Raw genomic sequence first — 25,660 nt, forward strand, 5'->3', positions numbered from 1 at the left:
TGGCACTTAAGGAGGGAATAAACCCCTGCCAGCGTCCAGAGGGAAAAAAAAAATGCTCCCTTCGCTTTGGGCAGCCCAGAGTGAATGGAGTGTTTTCCCTTCTCTGGTGCTTGGAGAGGGAATAAACCACTTCGCTCTGGTGACTCCCTCGCGCTGCCTCCCATATACCAGGCGTGAAGTTAACTCCCGGAACGTCTGGGTGCGGAAGGGTAAAAGAGGGTGCTTTGCCCTGGCTGGATCAACTCAGCTTCAGCCAATCCGAGGAGTCACCACAGTGAAGGAAAGGCGCCGGCTACAAAGTGAATGAGCAAGAGGAGAGGGTGCCCTTCAGCATGGGAAGGAAGAGGAAGCAGATAGCAGCAGCAGCCGCTTTTCGGTCAAAGAAGCAAGAGGTTCCCCTCTCGCCCGCCTGGGTTTCTCTCTCTAGTGCAGTGTATGGGAGGCAGCCTCGCACCGGGTGTATGGAAGGTGCATGCTCCTCCTCGTCGCCTCAGAGTCCCTCTTTTTTTTTTAAGCCTTAAAGTTTTGATTTTTTTTATTCCCCTCACCTCACCTTCTTCCTTCGGCAGCAACTGTCCTCTTCTTCCTTCTCCCACCCAAATTCCGAGCTTCTATTTCTTTCCTTATGGGTTTTCACGCATTATTTGCTTTTATATTGATTCCTATGGGAAAAATTGCTTCTACTTACAATCTTTTCTACTTAAGAACCTGGTCACGGAACAAATTAAGTTCTTAAGTAGAGGTATCACTGTACTATAATAATTGTCTAACTTGCCACTTCCTTCCTTGGGAAGAAACTGAAATATCACAGATGGGCTGTTACACTACAAATCTTATTTTGGTTTACATCAAAATTTATTTCTCCTTTTCTAGCAATAAGCTGAGGGCAGACAGCCTACAAAAATGTCTACCCCCCCCCTTCAATGTCAACCAATTTGTACTACATATCTTCAAGAACGCAACAAGATGCTTTCTAAATATCAATATCTATCCATGTAAATCATGTTTGTTTTTTGTATTGCTATGTACTGTATGTTTATTTGTTGCTGGTTTCTAGATGTAGTAGAGTTTGAACTGTTATTTGTAGTAATGCTTCTTTAGAATCTCACCTAAATTATTCTGTCTTTAAAGATTCCAAATGTCATTGAAAGCCTCTGATATTTCTCTAAGAACCAGATTGAGATTTTATTGCCCAAATAGTTTTATATGATTGCAATTGCTACATTTTTTAAAAAGCGGCATATGACACTTTTCTCTTAATGCACAACTTAGGGTTCTGCAACCTTTTGCAACTTCCCATATGTTAATAAAAATATTTCTGAAAATTGGCAAAGCTACATACCATAACTTTTGCCAGCTATTTTCATAGGCCAGTTTGAAGCATGGCAAGAGAGAAGAATGCCTTGTTTTAGTGGTTGAGTCAGTCTGACAGGCTTTCACATTGCCCCTCCTCTTATTAATATTCTTTTTGATGTGAACTTGTAAAACACAGGATTGGTTGTTAATCTTAAGGATCTCGAGGGCTTTTGGCATTGGTCCATAATTTATGTGTTCACATGGCTGTTGTCTGACTACTAATGATTAGACAGCCGTGCTATCTCCCAGCTAAATCAGTGTTGCTTATAAATCACGCTTGATAAATAGCAGTTTCATTTCTTCAAAGGCTCTGTATACATCTACATGCTTTGATAAAACTGCCAGGGGCATGTCATGATTTTACAAGATTTTAGGTTGGGCTTGTTGACATTTGGTTGGGCAAAAGATTTGAATTTCTATGAAAGGTAAAAGCACTGATCAAAACAAAAAAGAATACATGCTGGAACAATAGAAATACACTGGGAAAAAAATACTGATCTTGTTTAGGCTTTTTTAAAGCAGGTAGAATTACAAAACATATTTCACCAAAAATATAAATATTCCAGGTATTAAAATATAACAAAATTAATTTGTCATCATGTGAATTAGTAATGCTATAACTTGACTTATTTCATTCTTTTGAGTAATTTTATGGAATGTAATTTTGTTACACCTTTTTGCCTCTCATAATATAATATTTCTTTTGTACATCATGGAAAGTGATAACAGATAATTTTCTGGATTCAGTAATGCATCTATCTTCTTGTTTCTCAACTTTTTCATCCATTCACCCTTGATTTATTTGTATTGTATTAACAACACAGCTGGTGTAGAGCTGTACTTTTCACTCTCAGAATTGATTTTGTAAATAAATAACACTATTATAGAACTGTCATTTTTAAACTGGGTTGCAGGATACATTTAATTATTTGGAGCATTTTTAGAAGTTCTGTAAGCAATTGTGTTCTTGGATAGTCATCCTAGAAAATGGTTTGCTAGTTACTATATGTGATAATGAAATAGAAATAAATTGTGCTTCCCATTACCTTACTTTCCCAACTTCGCTTGCAAGTGATAGTAAGGATATAAGAAAACTGCCTGTCCTAGGGACGATATAAGGAAGCTACCTGTCCCAGTTCTGGAATTGGGATTGTCATTGGATGAATGGAAGTGGGCCTTAGAATCATTGTACTCATGACCATGGGATAACATGCAGGAGAAGATAAGGAATGGGTCACTTTTGTGGTTCTGAATTATTCTTTTATAGGTTCTGGTAGTGATTAATACTTTCTTTGTGGAAGAAGGTTGTTCTTTTACCTCCTAAAGAGATTTGGTTCAGCCCTTTCTCAATGAAATATGGTGGTTCTGAAGCAGCTAGAGAGGACAGGATGATGGATGGCATTTTGTTTCTGGAACAAAATTTATAAAAGGATGGAAGATTTGGAATGTAAGTTAGCCTCAAGGTTTGTCGTGTGGAAAGATAAAATGCTTTAAAGTAAGGTTGAGGGTTTGGTTGTTGTCATTAGAATAACATTCTAATTCTGAATTAGATGTTTGTGTTGTGTAGAATGAATAATCAAATGGCCCATCTTTTTTATTGCTTTTTTGTTAAATATAGTTTTCCCATGGTTGCAAAAGGAAAATTCCTAGTACTTTTATATATTGTATCTGTATTTATACCAATGTAGTAGGAAGGGAGTGTGTTTTGAAAGAAACTGTTTTGGTCACTGCACTTCATTGTGGGATTTTATTGCTCCAGGACTGTAATTCAGAAGACTTTTTAGTGCATCAGAGACCAATTTTCATATCCACAGCTTAATTTTAGGGCTGGTGAAGAAATGGTGAAGTATGTATATATGTATATACAAAAACAATTACGACTAGACAGAATAGCAACATTCATTCTCCATCATTGGTGGAGCTAGCATTCAGGATGGGTTGTCCTTGTCCAGTAAGAATGAGGACTGTGTCTATCTTATTTTGCCAGAATCCACCCTGCTAAAAGCCACCTTCGACTCAGTCCTCAGTAGGACGGATGTGGCAAAACCTTGCTCCCATCTTGATTGCTGATCTTCCCAATGGAAACAGAAGAAAAATTGTCTTGTGATTCAGTGCTTCTTGACTGGCTACTAGAGAACAGAGGGATTTTGCAGAGCTTCAGCTCTGGCTACTTTGGCTGGTGTTGGGTCGTGCATGGTGGCACAGGCCAATGAGAGGTTTTGACCCAGTCTGCCAGAGGAGTGTTCACGCTAATTTTTCCACCTGACATATCAGTTTTAAGGGGCCCTGGCTCCATTTTAATTGTGGCAGCAACCATCTCCCAATTTAGCCAGTAGAGTCATGTTTAGTGATGGGCGAACCCAACGGTGTTCTGGTTTGGCGAGTTCGGATGAACTTCACACAAAGTTTGACTGAACCCGAATGGTCCGTGGCATCAAAGCTCCAACCCCAGAATCCCATCGTTTTTTATTTTTACGGATTTTTAATTTTTATTTATTTTTATTTTTACGAAAAAGGACGCCGCAGCGGCGCCGCAAGCAAACCAAGGTCCTATCACGTAAAACTATTTTTAAAATTTTTACATGAAAGGACCTCCCTTTGCTTGCAGCGCCGCTGTGGCATCCTTTCACGTAAAAATAAAAAAGACCTCCCTTTGCTTGCGGCGCCACAAACAAAAGGAGCTGGGGAATCCCACGATTCCGGGGGCGGCACTAGAATAATGGAGGGAGGAGGGAATCCAGGAAGTGATCACCTTGCCGTCCTTAGCAACCTGCCGGTATACGTGATGTCAAAGCTCCGCCCCCGGAATCTCTTCATGGGATTCCCCAGCTACTTTTGTGCCTCCCGACTGGCCGACAGCTCCCCGGTGTTTGCCTTCCTCCGCCACCACTGGCACCCGGCTCCTCCTCCTCTTCTCAGCAGATGAGGAGGAGGCGGTGGCACTTCGCGGTGCTCGGCACGAACGCTGAACCAGAGCACAATTTTTTTAAAAAAATTGGGTTCGGGTCCGGTATGCTGAACACCGCAAAATTCGGTACGGACCCGAATTGTGCAGGTTCAGTTCGCCCAACACTAGTCATGTTAAGATTGGGGTAGTGTAGAGCAGTGTTTTTCAACCGGTGTGCCGTGGCACACTAGTGTGCCGCGAGACATGGCCAGGTGTGCCGCGAGGCGGTTCCCCCCCCCGCTATTGCCCCCCCCGCCGCCGCTGCTATTGGCACCCTCCCACGGGAGGCCGGCAAAGGTTGCTTTGAAAGTCGGCCCCCTCGCGCCCATGGCTTCTCGTCGCTTCCCCAAAGCACCGTCGCTTCCCCGAAAGTGCGCTCCTCCTCTCCCTGCCAGCCAGCGGGGGGGCGGGGAGGCGCCGGCAGCAGAAGGGAAGGGAGCCGCGGCCGCCCCTGCCTCCCACGGTGCCTCCGGCCCCCTCGGCCTTTTGGCGCTGCCCCCCGCACACCCCCTCTCCTCCTCCGCTGTCTCCTGCCTTTCGGCGTGGCTCCTCCCGCACCCGGAACGCAGGAGACAAAAAATGGCCCAACTCTCGTTCTCTCTCCGTTCTCAGCGGAGGCCAGCAAAGGTAATATTCAATGTCGGGAGCGCGCGGGCGGTTGCGCGCGCTCCCTACCCCCCTGCTAGCCGCTCGGAATATTCAAAATAAGAAAAACCTTCGCCGGTGAAGGCTTTTCTTATTTTGAATATTCCGAGCGGCTAGCAGGGGGGTAGGGAGCACGCGCAACCGCTCGCGCGCTCCCGACATTGAATATCACCTTCGCTGGCCTCCGCTGAGAAGAACGGAGAGAGAACGAGAGTGAGTGACAGCAACAGACAGCAAGATAGAGAGAAAGTGAGAAAGAGAGAGAGAGAAAGGGGGTAGAGAAAGAGATAGCAAGAGAGAGAACAAGAGAGAGAAAGAGTGTGAGAAAGAAAACCAGAGAGGGAGAGAAAGCAAGAGAGAGAGAGAAAACAAGAGAGAAAGTGAGAAAAAGAGAGAAAGAGGGAGGGAGAGAGAAAGAGAGAGAGAAAGAACAAGAGAGAGAGAAAGAAAATAAGAGAGAACAAGAGAGAGAGAGAGAGAAAATAAGAGAAAAAGAGATAGCAAGAGAGAGAGAAAGCAAGAGAGACAGATAGGGAGAGGAAAGGAGAGAGAAATGAGAACAAAAAGGGGAGAAAAAAGGAGAAATGATTGAGGCAGAGAATGAGAGGAGAGAGAAACAAAAGAGAGAGAGAGGGGTGATTCTTGAAGCATATGGTAAAAAGCACCCAAATAATAAGAAATGCCCCCCAGCCCACACCTCTTTTTGAAAAGAATAAAAGAGAAAAAACCCCAGCCCTCAACTGGTTTTGGAAATGGTTCCAGTGTGTATATACACACACACACATAAGGGGGGGAGAGAGACAGGGATGGAAAAAGAGGAGAAGTGAGAGGGAAAAGGAATGAGGGAAAAAGGGAGGAAGAGAGAGAAATGACAAACATGAGAGAGAAAATGGGGAAAGACAGGAGAAGTACCCAGAAATGAGATACGTACAGTATAAAGTTGAGTAGGGATGATTGATGATTGACTGTATTTATAAGGGGATGTTACATGGGATTGTATATACTAGGGGGTTATGTATGTATGTATGTATGTATGTATGTATGTATGTATGTATGTATGTATGTATTTATTTATTTATTTATTTATTTATTTAATTTGTGTCATTTTGGTTGGTGGTGTGCCCCAGGATTTTGTAAATGTAAAAAATGTGCCGCGGCTCAAAAAAGGTTGAAAATCACTGGTGTAGAGGACATTTTTACTTGCTGCACCCAATAGATTCTTCTTTGTCTCTTGTTTTTGTTGGTTGAGGTTTTTTTAAAGTGTGTGTGTGTGTGTGTGTGTTTCATGTGAAGAGCTCTTACTCCAGTGCTTGATCTATTTATTGGTAGATATTCATTGTCAACTTTCTAGTACAAGTAGCCTTCATTAGCTGATGCACTCATAAATTTGGGCAATAGAGAACCCTGTTACCCTGGTAGATGCTAATATCAACCCCAAAAATTCATGCAATCAGATGAGAGGAGCAGAGGAAAATATGGTAGTATAACCAGATATCTTCTATTTTTCCCCCTTCAATGGAACCTGTCCTGTGATAAATATCAACACCAATGCCCACTATGTCCTAACATCTGGGAATAATCTTGTTAAAATAACAGTGAGGAGCTGCAGTGTCATTTGTTCTTTATGCTAATTTTCCTCATCTTGCTGTGATGTTGTGCAGGTGTTGGACTTATGTATCTTTCCTTCTCCATGCTCCATGCAAGATGACTGTCTTCCTGGTTTTGCTGTTTTGTCTCTTCAGTTGTTTGTCTCTGTCATCTTCTGAAGGTTTCCCACAAATCTCCTTAAGAACATTTTTTTAATTAATTGGACTTGTATGCCGCCCCTCTCTGCGGACTCGGGGTGGCTCACAGCATATCCCAAAAACACAATGGTACAGTTTATCCAATTAATATGCTAAAAAGATTCTTAAAAATTCTAACTTTAAAACATTCATTTGCATTCATTCAATAATCACGCTAATGACATTCGTTGGTCAGGGGGAAGGTTTGCAGAGCAAAAACAAATTAATTTTTTAAATTAATTTTGCAATTACTGATTTAGAAATAAGAAGATAACATTCTAGGAAATGCAGGTAATGCTTGTTCAACAACTGTAATTGGGACTGGAAATTCTGTCACTAAACAACAATTTAAGACTTTGAATTGCCATGTAATGTAACTGAACTTAAGATAGCAGTTCTGATGTAGTTGCTGAATATCACTTGGTTATTATGTGCAATGTCATAGTTCTTGATTTGCAACAGTTCATTTATGGACCATTGGAAGTTACAATGGTACTGAAAAAAGTGACTTATCTTTCATACTTATGATACCATTCACATAATCTTGTGATAAAAAACCAGACCCTTGGCACCTGACATATTTATGATGGTTGCAGTATCCTAGTGTTTTGTGATCACCTTTTGTGAACTTCTGACAAGCAATGTCCATTGAGAAGCCAGATTTACTTAACAAACTTTGTTACTAATTTAACAACTTCATTAGTTCACTTAACAACTGTGGCCAGAAAGATGGTAATATGTGGCAAAATTCACGTAACAATTGTCTCAGAGAGAAACGTTGGGCTCAATTGTGGCCATAAGTCTAGGATTTCATAGATGTTCTGTTTTTATTTGTACATTGAATTTGTATTCTGGTTTCTGTTAAGTACTTTAATGATTCCCAATCCCTTTCTTTCCTGTCAACAAATTTGTGACATGGCCGACACCTGATAGTTTGGAACTAAACTGCATATGTATGTGAGGATTTTTATGTGAAATGTTTATGCTATGTGCCTCAAAATTATGATGTTTGGGTTTTGACAAGAGGAGCAAGATATTGCTCTGGAGCCTAGTCCTTCTTTATCTTCCTACTTTCCTTATGTGTTTCTCTTCTATACTCTAATCTTGTGCTCTATTGTACTCAGTTACATTTCTTTGGACCTAAATTATAGCATTTTTAAATAATTTTTGATGAAATTCTATGGAACACATAGGTTACCGTATTTTTCGGAGTATAAGACATACCTCCCTCCCCCAAAAGAGGGTGGAAACGTTGGTGCATCTTACCAAATACAGCCATTTTTTACTCCGAAACCCAAGCCCCGCATTCCATTTTTGCAAAAATTGACCTGTTTTTCACAAAAACGGCGCGCGCAGAAGGTTTGGGAGGCCTGCATAATGTTTCTGGGGGCCTGGAGAAGGCAAAAACACCTCAATTTTTGTGAAAAATGCCCTGTTTTTTCACCTATTATTTTACAAAAGTTTGGGTGTTTTTTTCCCTTCCCCTAGCCCCCAGAAGCACTCTGCAGGCCTCTAAAACCCTCTGCACACCCCATTTTTCACAAAAACGGATGAAAAATGGTCCCATTTTGGTGAAAAACAGGGAATGCAGAGGGTTTAGGAAGCCTATAGAGGAGGACAATTTTTTTTTCTTATCTGTTCAAAATCTTCATGCATCTTATACACCAGTGCATCTTATAGACCGAAAAATATGGTAAGTAGGTTGATAATAAAGCATGCTACATCTGGAGATAATACTCAGGAAAGTACATAAATAAACTGCATTATCTTTATTCCAAAGGCATGGCATTAAAACTAGAAGGCCTCTGTTACCAGGAGACTCTACAACAGCCAAAACTCATGTAGTGCAAACTCTGGCTCTCTCTCTTGAACTTAGTTCAAAGATAAATATTGTTTTATTTTATCCTTACTTAACTGATGACTGATTTGCAAAGAACATCTGTTTTTGAGGTCAGCTGCTTTTACATTTGCCTGCATATTTGGCTTCTTCTTGAGAAGCTTTTTTGGTTTAATGTAGCCAACATCTTGAAGTCTAATAGCAGCAGGATAAACACAGAAGTGCAGAACTTCTATACTCAGTTCATGCTTTTTTATCATTTTTGTTAGGCAGCTGACAAATGTGGGGATTCAAAAATCACATTTCAGTCAATTTCCCACACTTTTGGAATGCAGGATTGTGGATAGAATTCTAGTATAGGATTTGGATTACGTTGTTTCTTTTTACCGTATATTTGTTTACATATAAAATTCTATGTCTTCAGTCTCTTATTGAGACTATGAGGAGATTACTGTAACCTTGACAAAATTGTCTAAACTGCTGCTTTTGGTTCTGATTAAGCACATGAGTGGTTCTGATATTGAAATTAGATTGTATCCACTCATCTTTGTATTCTCCTTTGTATTTTCTCATCGTGCATTTTAGCAATTAACAGCTGAACAAGAAATAAAGATAAAGGGGAAAGTCTTCAACCATCTTTATCACTTTGGAATGTTAGAGATACTGTACATTGGACTTTAGCATCCATAATGCCAGGTAGCTATACTATCTGTATCAATTATGGGAATTGAAGTCTAATGTAACTGGGATAATGTTATCTCTTTTGGATAAGGCTGTTCAAAGATTGCTAGTGTTCTTCTCTCTGTGAAGTGTAAAACTCAGAAATCTCAAAAGTAATAAAAATGTACTTTCATTGTGTGATTACATATATTAAGCCGAGGTGGTGCAGTGGTTAGAGTGCAGCACTGCAGACTATTTCAGCTGACTTCTAGCTGCAGTTCAGCAATTCAAATCTTAACTGCTCAAGGTTGACTCAGACTTCTATCCTTCCGAAGTGGGTAAAATGACGACCCAGATTGTTGGGGGCGATATGCTGATTCCGTATACCACTTAGAGAGGGCTGTAAAAGCACTGTAATGCAGTATATATGTCTAAGTGCTATTGCTATTGCTATATTTCAAACGTATGTTTTCCAGCTAAATAGGAAAAAGAATCTATTTTATGATGTTTGTCATTGGGCAAATTATATGCAACTATCAACATTAGATGTATCAGGATATGCAACAGTCAACATTAGGTATGCAACAGTTAACATAGGATGCATCAAATTACATAAAATATTATATATTACCTATATACAATAGTTGACATAGTATATTCCTCATTCCTCATTTTGTATATAAAAATGCATTACAGTGACTAGAAATCTTTATTCTCCTGTAGACTTCTGGCAACCTTGCCATATTGCATCCTGTTATCTCTTCAGAACAAAATTTAATTGAGTTCTTGGAGAATTGTTAATATTCTCTTACTATAATTAAACTTTTTTTCTGCAATAATGTATCTTTTGATTCATTTGTCGGGTTGAAGTCACAACAAACCAATGAATTTCTACACTGGTTCATTTATAAAAGTATATATCCACTATCCTTTATTATATAGTAAAATATATTATTCTATAAGTATCCCTTTTAAAGACATGCTTTATAAAGCATCTTGGTATGAGGGGAAGACTTTGGAAGATGGGGCAAAGAGGAACAGTCTAAACCAGGGGTCCCCAACCACCGGGCCGCGGACCAGTACCGGGCCGCGGGGCATGTTGCACCGGTCCGTGGAGTCAGCAGCTGCCGGCCCTCATGCCGCCACCCCCTCCCTCCAGTGCTTCGCCTCCCGCCGGGCAAGAGGCCTCGGGAGGCAGGTTCTGCCGGCCACAGGACGATGGATGGGACAGAGGGGCGGGAAGGACCGAGAGGCTCAAGCCTCTTTTGGCTTCTGCCGCGGGGCACTTTTGCGTTTTTGGCTGGGGGGAGGCAGGAGGGCCAGCCTGACCCCCTCTCTCCAGCGCTTAGCTCCCGCTGGGCAAGAGGGCTTGGGAGGCAGGTTCTGCCGGCCACAGGACGATGGCGGGAAAGAGGGGCGGGGAGGACCAGCACCCCCATGCTTAATCCCGCCCCCAACCACGCCCCTTTCCGCCCCCACTGGGCCATAGAAAAATTGTCTTGCTGAAACTGGTCCCTGGTGGAAAAAACGTTGGGGACCACTGGTCTAAACAACAGTCAGATGAGAAACAGCATAACCCACAGATACATAATGGGCTCAGTAGGCTCAGAAAGGACCTTCACTAAGTTTTTTACTATAAAGGTAACCACATGATAATTGTACTTTCAAACTTTCAAATTAGCAAGATTCTCTTAACATACATTTATCATAAAATAGAACTAGTTTTTCTCCATTTAGATGGAGACAGCATCCAGGAATGCTGTAATCCTATTGGATTGAGTCTGCAGAGTAAATAACATGCCGCCTCCTCTTGCTTCCCCAGCTTTTTGATTCAGTTGTAACCTGGATCAGACATGTTGTGGAGTGTCTCTATTCCTGAATGCTAGCTTCGACTTGAGTGAATATCAGATTGCAATAGTTCTCAGCTTTCTGATCGAGCTGCTCACCTTTCCAGCATGAAAGGCTTTCACCCGAAAGGCTACAGGAGCAGCAGTTAGACTGTCGCCTGGCAGATTAAACAGGGCAGCACTCACAGCTTGGCTCTGAAATTCTGACCCTTGGGCTCTGTTTTACTTAGCCAGTGGCCTCATCACTGGATGGTAGTATTTGGCAGCACTCACAAGCTTGCCTCAATTGAGATCCACATCAGGATCTCAACAAAATTATGGTGGCTAGAATTATTGAATTCTCAGCGAATGCCACTCTAAATACAGCAAGATTCACAGCAAAGTCCATCGGCTCCTCTGTAGCTTCCTGCTGCCTTCTGTGGCTTCCCTAATGGCAAGCATATACCAGAAATAAATGGAGTCTGACTTCAGTCCCATATTCAGGAGATCAGCTGTTTGGAGCCTCCCTGAAGCCCATTCTCGTAGAGTCCAGGAACAAGTGAAAGATCCTGCCATCCATGGCTCGGAGGCATGATTGCCATCCATTCTCTTATTTCATCCCTCATCTTATAGAGGGTGAGACAGTGTTTTCAGACAGCACAGGTCTCAGAGGCCTCCCCCCCACCCCACCCCCCAGGCAAGGGCATCAAGACAGGCAGAGCAGGCAGGGCCAAGGTTACTCTCACAGTGAGAGAAGTAATCCTTGTCGACATTCTAGATGATTGCTCAAGCAACCCTCCGATTGGTGGATCACTTGGCTTTTTTTGCCAGTCATTGAGAGGAATCATTATTATTATTATTATTATTATTATTATTATTATTATTATTATTACACCTCAGATGCATGGATGAGGGAGACAGTCAGGTCAGGCCTTTCCCTGAAGTTCCTCTCCACCCCCCTGAGGTTTTTTTGTCCATTGTTCTGTATCAAAGACTGGAGAAAACGGTTTCTCATGGAATAGGCCATAAAGCACCTGTTGGATATTTGGGCTGTCAACCAGTACCAGAAGAGCTGAACAGTTTGTCTCCTTCCAGCTGACAACTCTGGGCTCCAGAGTTACCCCGTCTACTTTGAGACAGTGGATCAGGGCATGGCTTGTGAGACACAGGCATTACCATAGCCAAAAAATATCACTGCTCACTCCACCAGAAGCACAGCCAACTTGGTGGCAAGAGTTGTTCAGTCTTCAAAAAGGGGCAGCATACTATTGTTGTTGTTGTTGTTGTTGTTGTTGTTGTTATTATTATTATTATTATTATTATTATTATTATTACATAATAAATAATATTCAGGCATCTATTGAGGGGTTATGCTGTGCAGCCACCTGGTCTTCTCCATCTCCATCTCTTTGCAACTGTAAACTGAGGCAGCCTTTGGCAGAAGGGTGATTCAACCGATCCTCTCGGAATAGGGGACTTCAGACTGGAACGCACCCTCCCAATAGGACTGCCAGCTTTGGTATTTCTCATTTCTAAATGCTATCTCCACCTAAAGGGTCATTGGTCTTACCTGATATGTTCCTTCTTGTTCACATGGAGACAGCATCCAGCCCCAACCGGAGTAGTATCTGGTCCTGGGTCCCCAAGGCAATACTACTTCTACATGGTATAATACATCACTCTCCATCGCCTCCGTTGAAAAGCTGGAGAAGCGAGAGGAGGAAGCGTGTTGTTTACTCTGCAGACTCAGTCCAATAGGATTACAGATGGAGTTAACCCATTCTTGGATGCTGTCTCCACGTGATCAAGAAAGAGCTAATCAGGTAAGACCAATGTCCATCTGGTTGTGTTTCCTGTAGCCTGCCTGTTATGGCCAACAAGTTTATACAGTCTCCCAAAAAGAGACATTTTAGAATTAACCTCAATTCTTAAAGAAATATGTTATCTGCCAGCACCTGGCAGTAGCATTTTTTTGCAAAACCAGCAGCAAATGGATACACAGATGACTAATTTACATAATGTCATAATGCAGCTAATGCAACACCTGGAGCAGAATTTGTCTCAACCAGTAGCAGAGCAACCAACATTAATTCAGCCCTAATTTTGACCTATGAAAGGGTATGCACACTTATTTTGTCACCTTATTCTTGTTTTTCATTGTTTTTTCCAACAGCAATCAATTATAGTTTGTTTTTCCATTGAATTGTACAACTTATATATGTTAAAGGTGTGGAGAAATTTGAAGTGATTTATCTTGTTCTGGTTTTTGTACATCTCAAAAACCTGGCATTTTAATAGAGATTTTTCTATATCCACTCCACTCTTATCCCACCTCCTAAAAATGCTTGGCAATATTCTCTTGGTTGCCTGAAGAACTAGTGGCCTTTCTAGAGTCAAAATTGTTCTTTCCCTCTCAGTTCTTCCAGCTTCCTAATGCCTTCTGCCTCTTTTTTGTGCAGACTTCAGATGAGGCCATAGATGCAGTTTTATTCCAAGGAGACAGATGTATAGGCCTTTTTCTGGGCTGTTCCAGCAGAAAGGAACCATGGTATTTTCAATGAAGACTTTGCTGGCAGTAAAGAAATGCCTTTCAACAATTCAAGACAATTCCTGAAAAGAGCAGCCTCTCCTGTGCAAGTTCATATAGAACAGAAGTGTCAAACTCACAGTGTTATGTTGTCATCACTTCCCCCCCCCCCTTTGCTAAACCAGGAATGGGTGTGGCCAGCACGTGATGCCCCCAACCCACAGGCTGCAAGTTTGGCACCACTGTTTCAGAACATAAGAATTTAGAAGTTCTGTAAAATACTTAATTTCTCACCCCTCAGCAAACCAGATGGCACAATATTTAGCCTTCTTTGGTTTTACATATCATAGTTTCAGCTCCTGAAACAAACTTCCAGATGCCCTCTCACGTAAACCGGAGTATGAGTTGCACAATCCTACATCCCCTACAATAATACTTGAGCCATTCATCTTTGAGTTGTACCAAAAATTTGGTAGACACAAAAAAGCTGGCATCAGGAAGAGTTATTATTGATCTCTTTCATCAGATAAGGGGTAAATGGTGCTGGAATCTAATCCCAGAGGGAAGCATGTGGAGTACTTGATGCACTTAGAAAGTCTACAACAATCCATTTTTTTCAATATAAACAACATTATTTTTGTTTTATTTTTGTTTTGTGTAGTCCCAGATGCTCAGTTATTCATTGTTTCAGGTCTTCTTGTTTGTTTGTTTTTTAGAAGACTTTGTTCTTTCTGAGGAGAAGACAGATGAGAGGACGCCTGATTTTGAAACAATTGAAACAATGAAAACAATTCAATAACTATGCTAGCATCCTTTACTGCTGGCTCTTCCATTTGCCTCTGTAGCATTGGTCTGACAAATGATTTGTAAGCTCTGGTTAGCAGATCAATGCTACCAGAGAAGAAGCTGCATAAGATTAGTTTGACAACTCTTAATGCTTTTTTGGCAATGTTGTTAAAGTGGGTTTTAGCACTTAGGATTTAAGTTTCAAAAGAAGATTATTGTGAACTACTGAATCAAAGGCTTTACAAAAGTCTATGTAGATTGTAGATCTATTGTTTTACCCTGATCAAGTTGAGTGGTCCATATGTTTTTGCAGTGTAGGAGTATGTTGTAGTATTGCATTGCTTTTGGCACGTTTCTAATCTCTTAAAAGCATTAAAGTACAGTTAAAATATCTGATGTTGCATACATAAATTTAATTAAAAATTATAATTTTACCTAAAGGCCACGCCGCATTAAAGCAGTAATTGCTGCAAAAAGGGCCCAAACCAAGTACTGAGTACATGTGCATGCTTATACTTTTCAGAGGTCCGATATTGTTTTATGTACAATCCCTTGTTTTATTGATTGCATGTTATATTCTAATTTTCTGAGATTGTGGATTTGAGATTTTTGTGAGCTGTACGCCATAATCATCACAATTATGACAAATCACGGCTTGAACTATCTTGCCTTGCATGAAATGAGTCTCTCTCATATAATAAGATTCACCTTTTAAGTTGCATTACTGAAATAAATGAACTTTTGCACTATATTCTAATTTTTTGAGTGTGTGTGTTTGTGTGTAAAAATCAATGTGAAAGCTACCAGTTCTTACTATGTTGTCCTTCATACATATTGAATTATTGCCAAGAATCTAGGATGTACTAATATATCAGTTTAGTACAAGGATATCAAATTTAGGTCATCACGACAGTGACAAGCACTGTATTGGGATTTTTTCCTTCTTTGCTAAACTGGGTATGGGTATGGCCACTACATGGTCACTACATGGTCCATGAGCCAGGAGTTAGAGCCTTGGTTTAGTATATGTGCAGATCCAAGCAAATGGAAATTTTGTCAATTTATGTATTTTCTGTGTGCCATCCCAGATTTTTTGATATGACACTCTGTGTGCTAATAATAACTGGGAGCACCACAGCTGGTTTATACCATAGTATTTTAATTTTCAAATGATATGTTCCAATCTTCTTTATTTCTTTGTCTTCAATTCTGCTGTTTCTTTTTGCATTGCCACATCAATTATCCATACTTTCTTTTATTCAATTACAGTTGAATAAAACCTCAGACCAAGACTTTATCAGTTTGTATTATGAAATCCCACAATATTTTAACCTGCTCATTTTCAACCATTTTTTCAACTCTTACATTCCTACCAATTTTTCATTACTGCCACAATAATTTTCACAGGTGCTTAAATTAATCATTATAACCACTGTGTTATGTCATTTATAATCATTTTGCATGAATATTTTTGTGCAAGCTGAATATATGACCTGTTTCTGCTTTTTTGCATAATCTGCGCTTCAAATCATTTGACATTTTTTCAATTCCTTGATTGCATTTGCTCAAATTATTGTGTATAGAGCTGTAATCGAAGACTGACGGAAACTTAATAATTTGTATCCTAATCAAGGACCCAATAAATATTAAAGTAGCATCTAATAATATAGGCAATTCTATGCAGGTTGGAATTGTTAGTTGTTGTTGTTGGTTTGGTTGGTTGGTTGGTTAAAGTAGGGTGTTCAACTCTGATAAATTTCCAGATGTCAAAGAAATTCTTTAGGCATCTCTCTAAGGGCTCCAGTCACAATTGATACATTAATATATTTCTTTTTCCATAACGGTTCAATTTCAATCTGCAAGTCCTGGTATTTGGTAATTTTTTAAAAATTATTAATAAATATTACTATCTGTTAACAACAGGGTGAAATCATAGTCGCCAATCTTTCAGCTGGCATTGGTCTTCATGTGCATTCAGTTCTTCCCAAGAATCTAGACTGTTATATAGTGATGGTGTAATAAAAATAAAATGGTTATTACTTGCAATTGGCATCTGGTTGGGCACTATCGTGACAAAATATTGAACTAATTGAATCTTCGCCTGATTTACTATAACTTATATTACTTATGTTATTACACCAGGAAATTTAAAAATGAATTTCTTCCTAAAGTAAGAAATAGTTTCATCTATCTTGCTGAATTATTATATGGAATTAATATTGTTATTTATTGATACATTTTTAATAAAAGTATTTCCTTTTACTTTAAAAATAACATTATTTTCCCTTTTCTGTTTACTTCTAGGTTGACCCACTCTTTACAGTGCCTGCACCTCCACCTCCTCTTTCCAGTAATCTGACATCTCAGATTCTACCTTCCTATTTTTCACCATCTTCATCCAACATTGCAGCCCCCGTGGAGCAACTTTTGGTACGGACTCGTTCAGTGGGTGTGAATACTTGTGATGTTGGAATAGTAACAGAACCTGAATGCCTTGGACCATGTGAACCTGGAACCAGTGTAAATTTGGAAGGGATTGTATGGCATGAAACTGAAGAAGGTAAGATGTTTTCTTCCATTTCTCTCGCTCTCTCTTGGTTGGAATGTTGCATTTTATTTAAAATAAATATTGCTGAAAAATAATAAAATAGTATGCTTTGTTTTGTTTCTACTGGGAAAAAATTATTAGGTTAATCGAAGTCTTAATCTAGCCATAATTTTACAAATAAATTATAATCTTTTTCTGCTTTTGTTGTTTTTGAAGGATGGTTTGGGTTTTGTTCTAAAACCTTGTTAAACTATTACATTGATGATATTTTGAGTAAGGTTTAACGTATTTTTGCATACATTATAATAAAACATGCATAGATACTTTTACAAAAAGAATTACAAAATTGTGTATTAATATTCAAATTGTTTAATTTTTTAAAGCATCTACAATATTCCAATAATATATACAACTAGCATATATCGTAGTTACTGGATTTGCTGCAAATTTGATTAGTCTCTTGTTTCTTTAGTCAAAAATTATAATTGCATGTTAGCTGTTTAAATATTTTGTTTAAGTGCCCAGAGAACCTTGTGATCATTGTTTGAGAACTGGAGTTTCATATAAATATATATTTTCTTAAAACAATGGACAAAATTTCAAGCTACTGTTTGAAAAATAAATTGAAAATTATGAACAAAAAGTCTAGACACTAAAATTAATTTGAAAGATAATTATTTTTGACAAATTATAAGCCACAAGAACTTGTAACCAATGTGCTTTTCAATATTGATTTTCAAAAGACTCACCTCATATGTAAACTACCTATAGTATTACTGAACTACCTATACTATTACTGGACAATTACTATATCCACCTGTTTTGGAGAATACGGCCTGAAATGTTGAGAATTATTCAAATGGATTTTTTACAGATTTTTTTTTCTTTCTGTTTGAATATTATTTAATTACTAGTGATTTAATAGCCTGTGTAAGAGGAGAGTTGTTGCTCACGAGGTTAGGATGCTTGGCTGATGATCAACAGGTATCTGAGACCCAGTTACTACTATCGGATGGGGTGAGCTCCTGTCATATGCTCCAGCTCCTGCTGACCCATCAGTAAGTAGATAGATGGTTATTACTTAACAGGGAAATTAATTGAGCCATCAACTGGGTATCCCACGGACAATGGAAATGTCACTGTTCAATCTTTTCAACCTGGAAGCACTTTGGTGCTCCTGACGTGAATGTAGTAATAGCCTATTTGAATTGAAAGAAAGAAAGGAAATTTTAAATGTGTACAGTGTATTCCATTGATAATAAATTCTAATGTATTTTGGTTAGAAAAGCTTCAGCAAAGCTTAATTCTTTAGAATGGAGTATAAAATATTATCAGAGTGCATTAGCTATGTTTGAAAATGTTTTAGACTCTGCCCTTCCACTTGTCTTCTTTATATGTATATCTTCATCAGACTCATAAACTAGATTGACATTTTAAGATTATTTTTAAAGGTTACATAAGCAGTTTTAAAATACTTTAAGTGAGATAGCTATCTATTTTGGCTTTAATGTTCACCTTAGTGAATTTCACAGAAAGTCAGAGTGTATGGGAAAGAATTATGGTGACAAGGAAGAACAATAGCTTTTAATACTGTTGTTTTTGCTGAGTAAACTAAACATCTGACCCCCACAGAATTAAGAAACATCCCTTGTTAAAGGTCTGAAGGGCAACAGTGTGCTATTTTATAATGTTCTTACTTACTTGCAAGAATGACATTTTATCTGTTTTTCTTCTGTGCTCAGATATATTCAGCCAAGAAGACTTTTATTTATTGATAAAAGATAACCACCTGATCTGTGCTTATAGATTCCCTGTTCCTGTTGCTAGTAAAAAGAGTACTCTATCAACTTTGTTACTTATCTCTCCCATTCTGATTGTGCATTTGGCAATTGGTTTGGCATAAACAAGATAAAGATAAATCCACTATCTCCAAATGTCAAATGTAAAGAAATTTTAAACTTGCTATATATATATTTTGACAAAACTTCTCAAATTATACTGATAATATAATGAATAACTTGAAAGAGTGACATATGATACTGCTTAACCGCATAAGCTTCTTAAAGGGGGCGGGGTGGGGGAGGAATGCTTCGGTTTTTTCTTAAGAATTTACTAGATGGAATGATTACTTGTGCTATGTTATGGAAGACTAGATATATCCTCATTTAAACCTTTTAATTGGAAGTAAATTATTTTAATTTCATTCTAATATGATTTTACTGTGGGTGCTGGTTTAAGGTTCTGATTTATATGGTAGTGATGGAATACATTTTTTTCTTAACTGACACTTTGCGTATCATTTTAAATAGTGAGCCAATAGACCAGAATACTGTGAAAACTGCCATACTTGGCTAATTTAAACAGGAACAATAATTCAGCAAATAATAAGACAAATTCTAGAAAAATATAAACTTGATTTGATGACGCATATAGTGATACTCAGTATTCATCTGGGATTTCTTCCAGAAGGTCTGATGAGTACTAGAAACAGCAGCTCCGCCTCCCTGTGGTGGAGGAGTGGTGTCTTAAAGTCCAGCCTCAGCAGGAACGGATCTGACCATGACAAGGAAGAGACATCTATACCCCTTAATTCCAAATCACATCTCCAGTGCCCCGAGAGGCACACTAGGTCAAGTGTGCCTCCCCTATGAGTCTGACCCTGAACTTCATAGGACAGGTCTATGGTTGTCATAGAAGCCATGAACTCCTGAACCATGTCCGAGGATTCACTGAGTGAAGGTAAAGTCCCCCAGCACCATAAGTCTAGGGAACTCCACTGCCAGCCCGGCTACCGCCTCTAGCAGTGCAGGCAGGGTTGTAATGCAGCTGAAAGGCAGGTACCTCAACAGCAAGCCCAACTGAACCCATGAGTCCAACCTTAAGAGGACAGATTCACACCCAACTAACTCTGGGGCAGGGATCCTGCAAGGACAAAGATTCTTCCAGACTATAATTGCCACTCCACCACCCCTTCCCTGGAGTCGTGGCTGGTGCAGTATCTGACCTGGCATTGAGCAGCAACAGCCTGAAGCCAGAGCCTTGACATCCCATATAACCAGCTCTACAAGGCAACCCTGATGAACCAGAATCAGAGGGGCCGGAACAAGCAATCGTTCTAAGACAGCAATTCCTAGTTCCCCGTTAGCAACCTACCCCCCAGCTCCTGCCATACCTACCTCTCCCAGTCATGACTGTAATACTCCTGCTCTCCCAACTTCAGAGATGCCCCCCCCCATTTTTCCACCGCCCCCCCCCCTCTCCGGCAGGCCATATATCAAACCCATACCAATATTTTGTATGGAAGGTGTAGTTCTACCTTGTCCATCGAGTACAGGGAGAAAGATAAGTATGAGGACAAGATTTTTGCTTCAGATGCGTCAAGTACCAAATTTATGCTCTATTAAAAAAAACTATGATCAGAACAAAATTACTTTTTTTTAGGCTGCCTATCTCACCACAGGGTAACTTACAATATTAAAAGGACAGAATTATGCACAATAATATAAATAATATAAAAATATAAATATTCAACCCTAACTGAAAGATGGGAAGGGAGGAGGTAGTAGGCTGAGCAAGGAGATGGGATATGTTATGAATCTTACAATCACCCCATGAAGCCACCCCCACCCCCATTGGAGCCCCAAGCCAACTAGCAGAACCTGGTCTTTAGGAAAAATTATAATTTTAATCTTAATTTAAATTAATTAAATTTATGTATCCATCATCATACATTTTAATTGCACTTTAATACTTTTAAGAGATGTGCCAAAATCAATGCAACAATGCAATACTACAATATTTATGAAAATATAAATGTGTTATGAGATTTTAGTAGCCATTAAGGAAAGACTATTTGAAAATTACATTTAATCTGGAACAGTGATGGTGTACCTATAGCACGGTTGCCACAGGTGGCACACAGAGCCATATTTGCTGGCACACAAGCCATTGCCCTATCTCAGCTCCAATGTGCATGTGTGTGCTGTCCAGCTTATTTTTGGCTCGTACAGAGGCTCTGGGAAGGCATTTTTGGCTTCCAGAGAGCCTCCGGGGGGATGGTGGAGGGCGTTTTTACCCTCCACCAGCTCCAGAGAAGCCTTTGGAACCTGGGAGGACAAAAAACGAGGCTACTGGGCCCACCAGAAATTGAGAAACAGGCTGTTTCCGGCCCCCAGGGGACGGGGAAGGTGTTTTTGCCCTCCCCAAGCCTTGAATTGTGGGTGTGGGCACTCGCACAAGCACGATAGTGCGTGCACATGTTCTTTCGGCACTCGAGAAAAAAAAGGTTCTTGGCATATTTGGGTTTCTTCCCATGTAAGTTTCAGAGATTCCTGGTGATGCTTTGACGAGGTCCCACTCGTCATCTTGCCATCTGTCCTAGGGCAAAGCCAAAACTACCAGCTTGATATATATTAAAATAACAGATTCTTACTTGAAAATAATTAAAAATAATTGTTTATGACAGTAATACCAGAATTTCCCACTCAGTAGTTGTATTGGCTGCTAGCTTTGTTGCTTTCTAGGAAAAGCTTAAGAAACACATTTGGACTAATATGAATTGTTAATAGTTTTAGGAAATTATAGCTGTTTTGCTTGTTTCATCATAGATGCCTTTGCTAGATTTGTAAGTCTTTATTTAATTGGTTTAACAATTAAATTACTAACATGCTAATAGGCACAAGTGCAATTGAGATATCAGATCAATGGTTGTAGTGGTTATCTGCATTTTTATATTTCTACACCAGTTCTAAGGATACATATATTAAAAAATTATCTATAACCTAGTTTTTATTGTTTTACAGATGTTCAAAATGGCTGATGGGTATATGTGCCTGTGCATATTTTATCATTATTATTATTATTAGGACCCTTAAATAATATTATTACATGAACACTAGATGCTATTTTTATTCTGTTCATACAGGATGCAAATTATGTTTTCAAATGATACCTGTCAGAATGAATTCTGCAATGATCTAATATGACTGTAGGAGGTCTGTACTATATTTATTGTATGATGTCAGTCATCTAATTACAAAATGTATCTTGAGCACTTACAGTGATTCCTCAATAAAAGGCAATGATAGGCTGGAGATGGTGTTAATTATACTTAGAATAATATGGTGTGTGAAGAAGGTGAAGTTATATTTAGAATAAATTCTTTAAAAGGTAATACTTGCTGATCTAGTACTGAAAAGAACTGCATTTGGATATGACCTGATTATGTAGGTCACATATTCTCTTTTAAGACTCACACTACTGTCACACTTCATTACTTATTTTTTTTGAAGGTGATAAGAACAATGATGCTTAGTGTCCTTCCCCAATATTTAAGGATAATTTGACTATAACATTTGAAATAGTGCATCAAACCTGAGCTTTTAATTATACTGTATTTTATATTTTATATTATATTTAATTAGGATTTTTTTGAAGTAATCAGGTTTAAGAACTGAGCTCCCAGATTTTGAGAGATGTTTCTTAAAAAAGGAGTTAAATATTTTCACTTCTAAGTAGCTCAGTAGATCAAGACTGTTTTTGCCTGACATAGCCTGTTATCATGATTGCTTGTTTCATTGGTGGGAAGTCTCTGCAAGAAATCAACCTTAAATAGAGTATCAGAGAAAAAAATGTTGCTTACAAAATAAGTGGTACAATCAGGAAATAAGATATAGTCTTCTTGACAATTACTTCTAAGAATTCAAATTACCAATGGAGATTTGCCAAAAGCTTCAATACAACTAACACAAGTCCTTTTATGAGTCAAATATTTGGCAGCCAAAGACTAAGTAGTATGTTCTTTCTCACTAGTCTGTATGTGTAACCCATTCAGACTCACAGTATATTGTACAGAATAAATTAAGAAAGGAAGAGATGCGGCTACTGGTAAATTATGGGGGTTTTTACCATTTTTTTTAAAGCAACACTGGATAACTTGAAGGAAAGAACTAATTGTGTGTCTTTCCTTTTTAATAAGAGACATTAAATATCTGTAACAAGTATACATAAACTCATCTTGAAGAAAGGAACTAAATAATAATATTCCCTGTTAATGAAATATATTTGATGTTGAAACAAATTTGACTGTTAGCCAATAGTAACTATGATTTATTGTTGTTGTTTGTTTGTTTGTTTGTTTGTTTGTTTGTTTGTTAGATTTGTGTGCCATCCCTCTCTGAGGACTTGGGACGGCTTACAACATATAAAAAAGTAGTATACATTGAGATACGGTTAACATTACATTAAAATTACATTTAAAAACTAAAAACCTATTAAAATACACACATATCCATTCAAATATTCAAACAAATGCATTATACATTCATTGACCAGGCGGCAGAATATAATATATAACCCCAAGCTTGGCGGCATAGATGAGTCTTTAGACCCTTTCAAAAGTCGTGGAGGGTAGGGGTAATATGAATCTCCAGAGGGAGCTGATTCCAGAGGGCCGAGGCCCCCACAGAGAAGACCCTTCCCCTAGGTCCCACAAAGTGACATTGTCTAGTTGACGGGGCCTGTAGAAGGCCGACTTTGTGGGACCTAACCAGTCACTGGGATTTATGCAGCAGGAGACAGTCCTATAAATAATCTGGTCCCAAGCCATGTAGGGCTTTATAAGTCATGACTCATGACCAACACTTTGAATTGAGTATGGAAACCAATTGGCAGCCAATGCAGATCGCAAAGTACTGTATTGGAGAGATGTGGACATGTCTGGGTAGTCCCATGACTGCTTGTGCGGCTGCATTTTGCACAATTTATTCAGATGGTGGTTTATTTGCTTGAAATATAATCACAATTCAAACCATCACATTTATTTTTCTTCATCATTAGGATGATATTGCTTCTTAAAAACAATGTGTTGATTTTATCTGCCTATTTATAATCTAAGACCTTGATTTTATGTCATGCAAGTCTCGGATTTATTCTGTATAATATCCATTCAGATGCTTAAGAATGTTGTACCACATTGGTCATCGCTTTGCAAAAGTTAACATAGCAGGCACTTCATGGAATACACAGATTCTTTACTTTCTATGTTTGTATACGTGTGTGGAGGAAAGGAAGCAAAGAAGGGTAGAAAGAAAGGAAGCAGGGGTGGTATTCTGTTGGTTGACTGCTCACCCGCTAGACGTAGTGTCATCCTATTTAGCCTCATTTTTGAGGCTGGGTATAGGTGAGGAAGGAATGTTTGTGAGCAATGTGTGCGCATGGCGCATGTGCAGGGAAGATAAGTGAATACCACCGAAGGAAGGAAGGAAGGAAAAGAAAGAAGGAAGAAAAGAATGGAAAGGAAAACAAAGAAAACAGAAGAGAAAACTGTACAGTATAAAATTAACTTTAAAATTATTTTTTAAGCAAGTTGTAACTCAACCACAAAGGATGATATTGTTGTGTCTTTTCATTATGTTGATTATGAGTCATTTGAAAGACATAGACTCCAGGACTGAAAATCTGGAGTAACAATTTTCTTTCCAACAGAGCGGAGCTATTCGTTTAGCTACTCTCCACGCTCAATCAATCCAGTATTTGGCATACATTGATAAATAACATATGTTAGTACTGTATATAATTCAACACCAAATAAATATATTTAAACTTTATTTCTCTTTCCAACTTTTTTTTACCAACTATGTAAATAATGTCAAAATGATATAAACATAGAACATCCTTAGATTGCATAGAGCAGGGATGGCTAACCTTTTAGCCGTCATGTGCTGAATGTGTGTGCATGTGTGTGTAACAGCAGGGAGGTGTGCTTGCACCCATAATGCAGTGTGAGTGACCATCGTGTACCCCACCCCCACATATGTGCATGCAACCCCTGCACTCCCCTCTCCCACTGTGCATGCGCACATGACCCCCGTGCCCCCTCATGCATGCCCACACTCCCCCGTGCTCCCCCCATGCATGCATAGGCAGATCCCCGTACAGGTGGGTGTCTCCCACATGTACCCCACCCTCTATACATGAGTGGTAGAGAACCAAAAATTAGGTGCCCGGTGGGAGGTGCACACGCATGTACAGTGAATCTGATCTGGGGCAATAGCTCGTGTGCCCGCAGAAAGGGCTCTGTGAACCACTTGTGGCATGCATGCCATAGGTTCGCCATCACAGGCATAGATCAATGTCTTCTTAAAAATTGTATTTCCAAGAGGTCAATACATCCCTTCTTAAATTTCTACTGAAGTGTCTGGTAAACAAAAACAATGTTTGAATTATCACCATAATAAATTTATTTAGCATTCTTCAAAACATAAGACTATTAAATGGTTATAATATGATATTTAAAGTTTTAACTCCAAAGTTCTTGTAAATTACTAATATCTATCTTATTCACGCTCTGCAATTGTTTATAAAAATAAAGTGTAGATTAAATCTTCTAAACCACCAAATAATAATTACAGAATATTTAATGTTTGGAAAAAACTGATATTTTTTTAAATTAAAATACTAATCCCATATTCTTTCTCCATGGTCTTGAAATGCTATTTACTTGTAATTCTCAAATAAGGATTATTCCAGTGTATGAATATTTAATGTAGACAAAATCAAAGTCAATTTCTCAACAATATCTTCCAGATATGTCTTGTATTATTTAATGCTGGCATATTGGCTAAAGTTAATCACTAAGTCAAAATACACATAAGACCAATGATAAATCTGTGTATCAGATAATTATCTCTATACCTCACATGGCAATTAAAAAAATCAATTTATAACATAGAAATTATTCTTGA

At 38.9% G+C, this 25,660-nt stretch overlaps 1 protein-coding gene across 1 annotated transcript in view; it reads left to right on the forward strand.

Annotated features, from left to right (window-relative positions):
• ZNF608 (zinc finger protein 608) overlaps nucleotides 1–25,660 on the forward strand; it is a 116,814-nt gene that overhangs the window by 48,678 nt on the left and 42,476 nt on the right. The window contains 1 exon segment of the mRNA XM_070742847.1: nucleotides 16,673–16,928. Within this exon segment, the coding sequence (XP_070598948.1) occupies nucleotides 16,673–16,928 (256 nt within the window).

The sequence above is a fragment of the Erythrolamprus reginae genome, chromosome 2 (genome assembly GCF_031021105.1).
Source record: "Erythrolamprus reginae isolate rEryReg1 chromosome 2, rEryReg1.hap1, whole genome shotgun sequence".
Taxonomy (NCBI): Eukaryota; Metazoa; Chordata; class Lepidosauria; order Squamata; family Dipsadidae; genus Erythrolamprus; species Erythrolamprus reginae.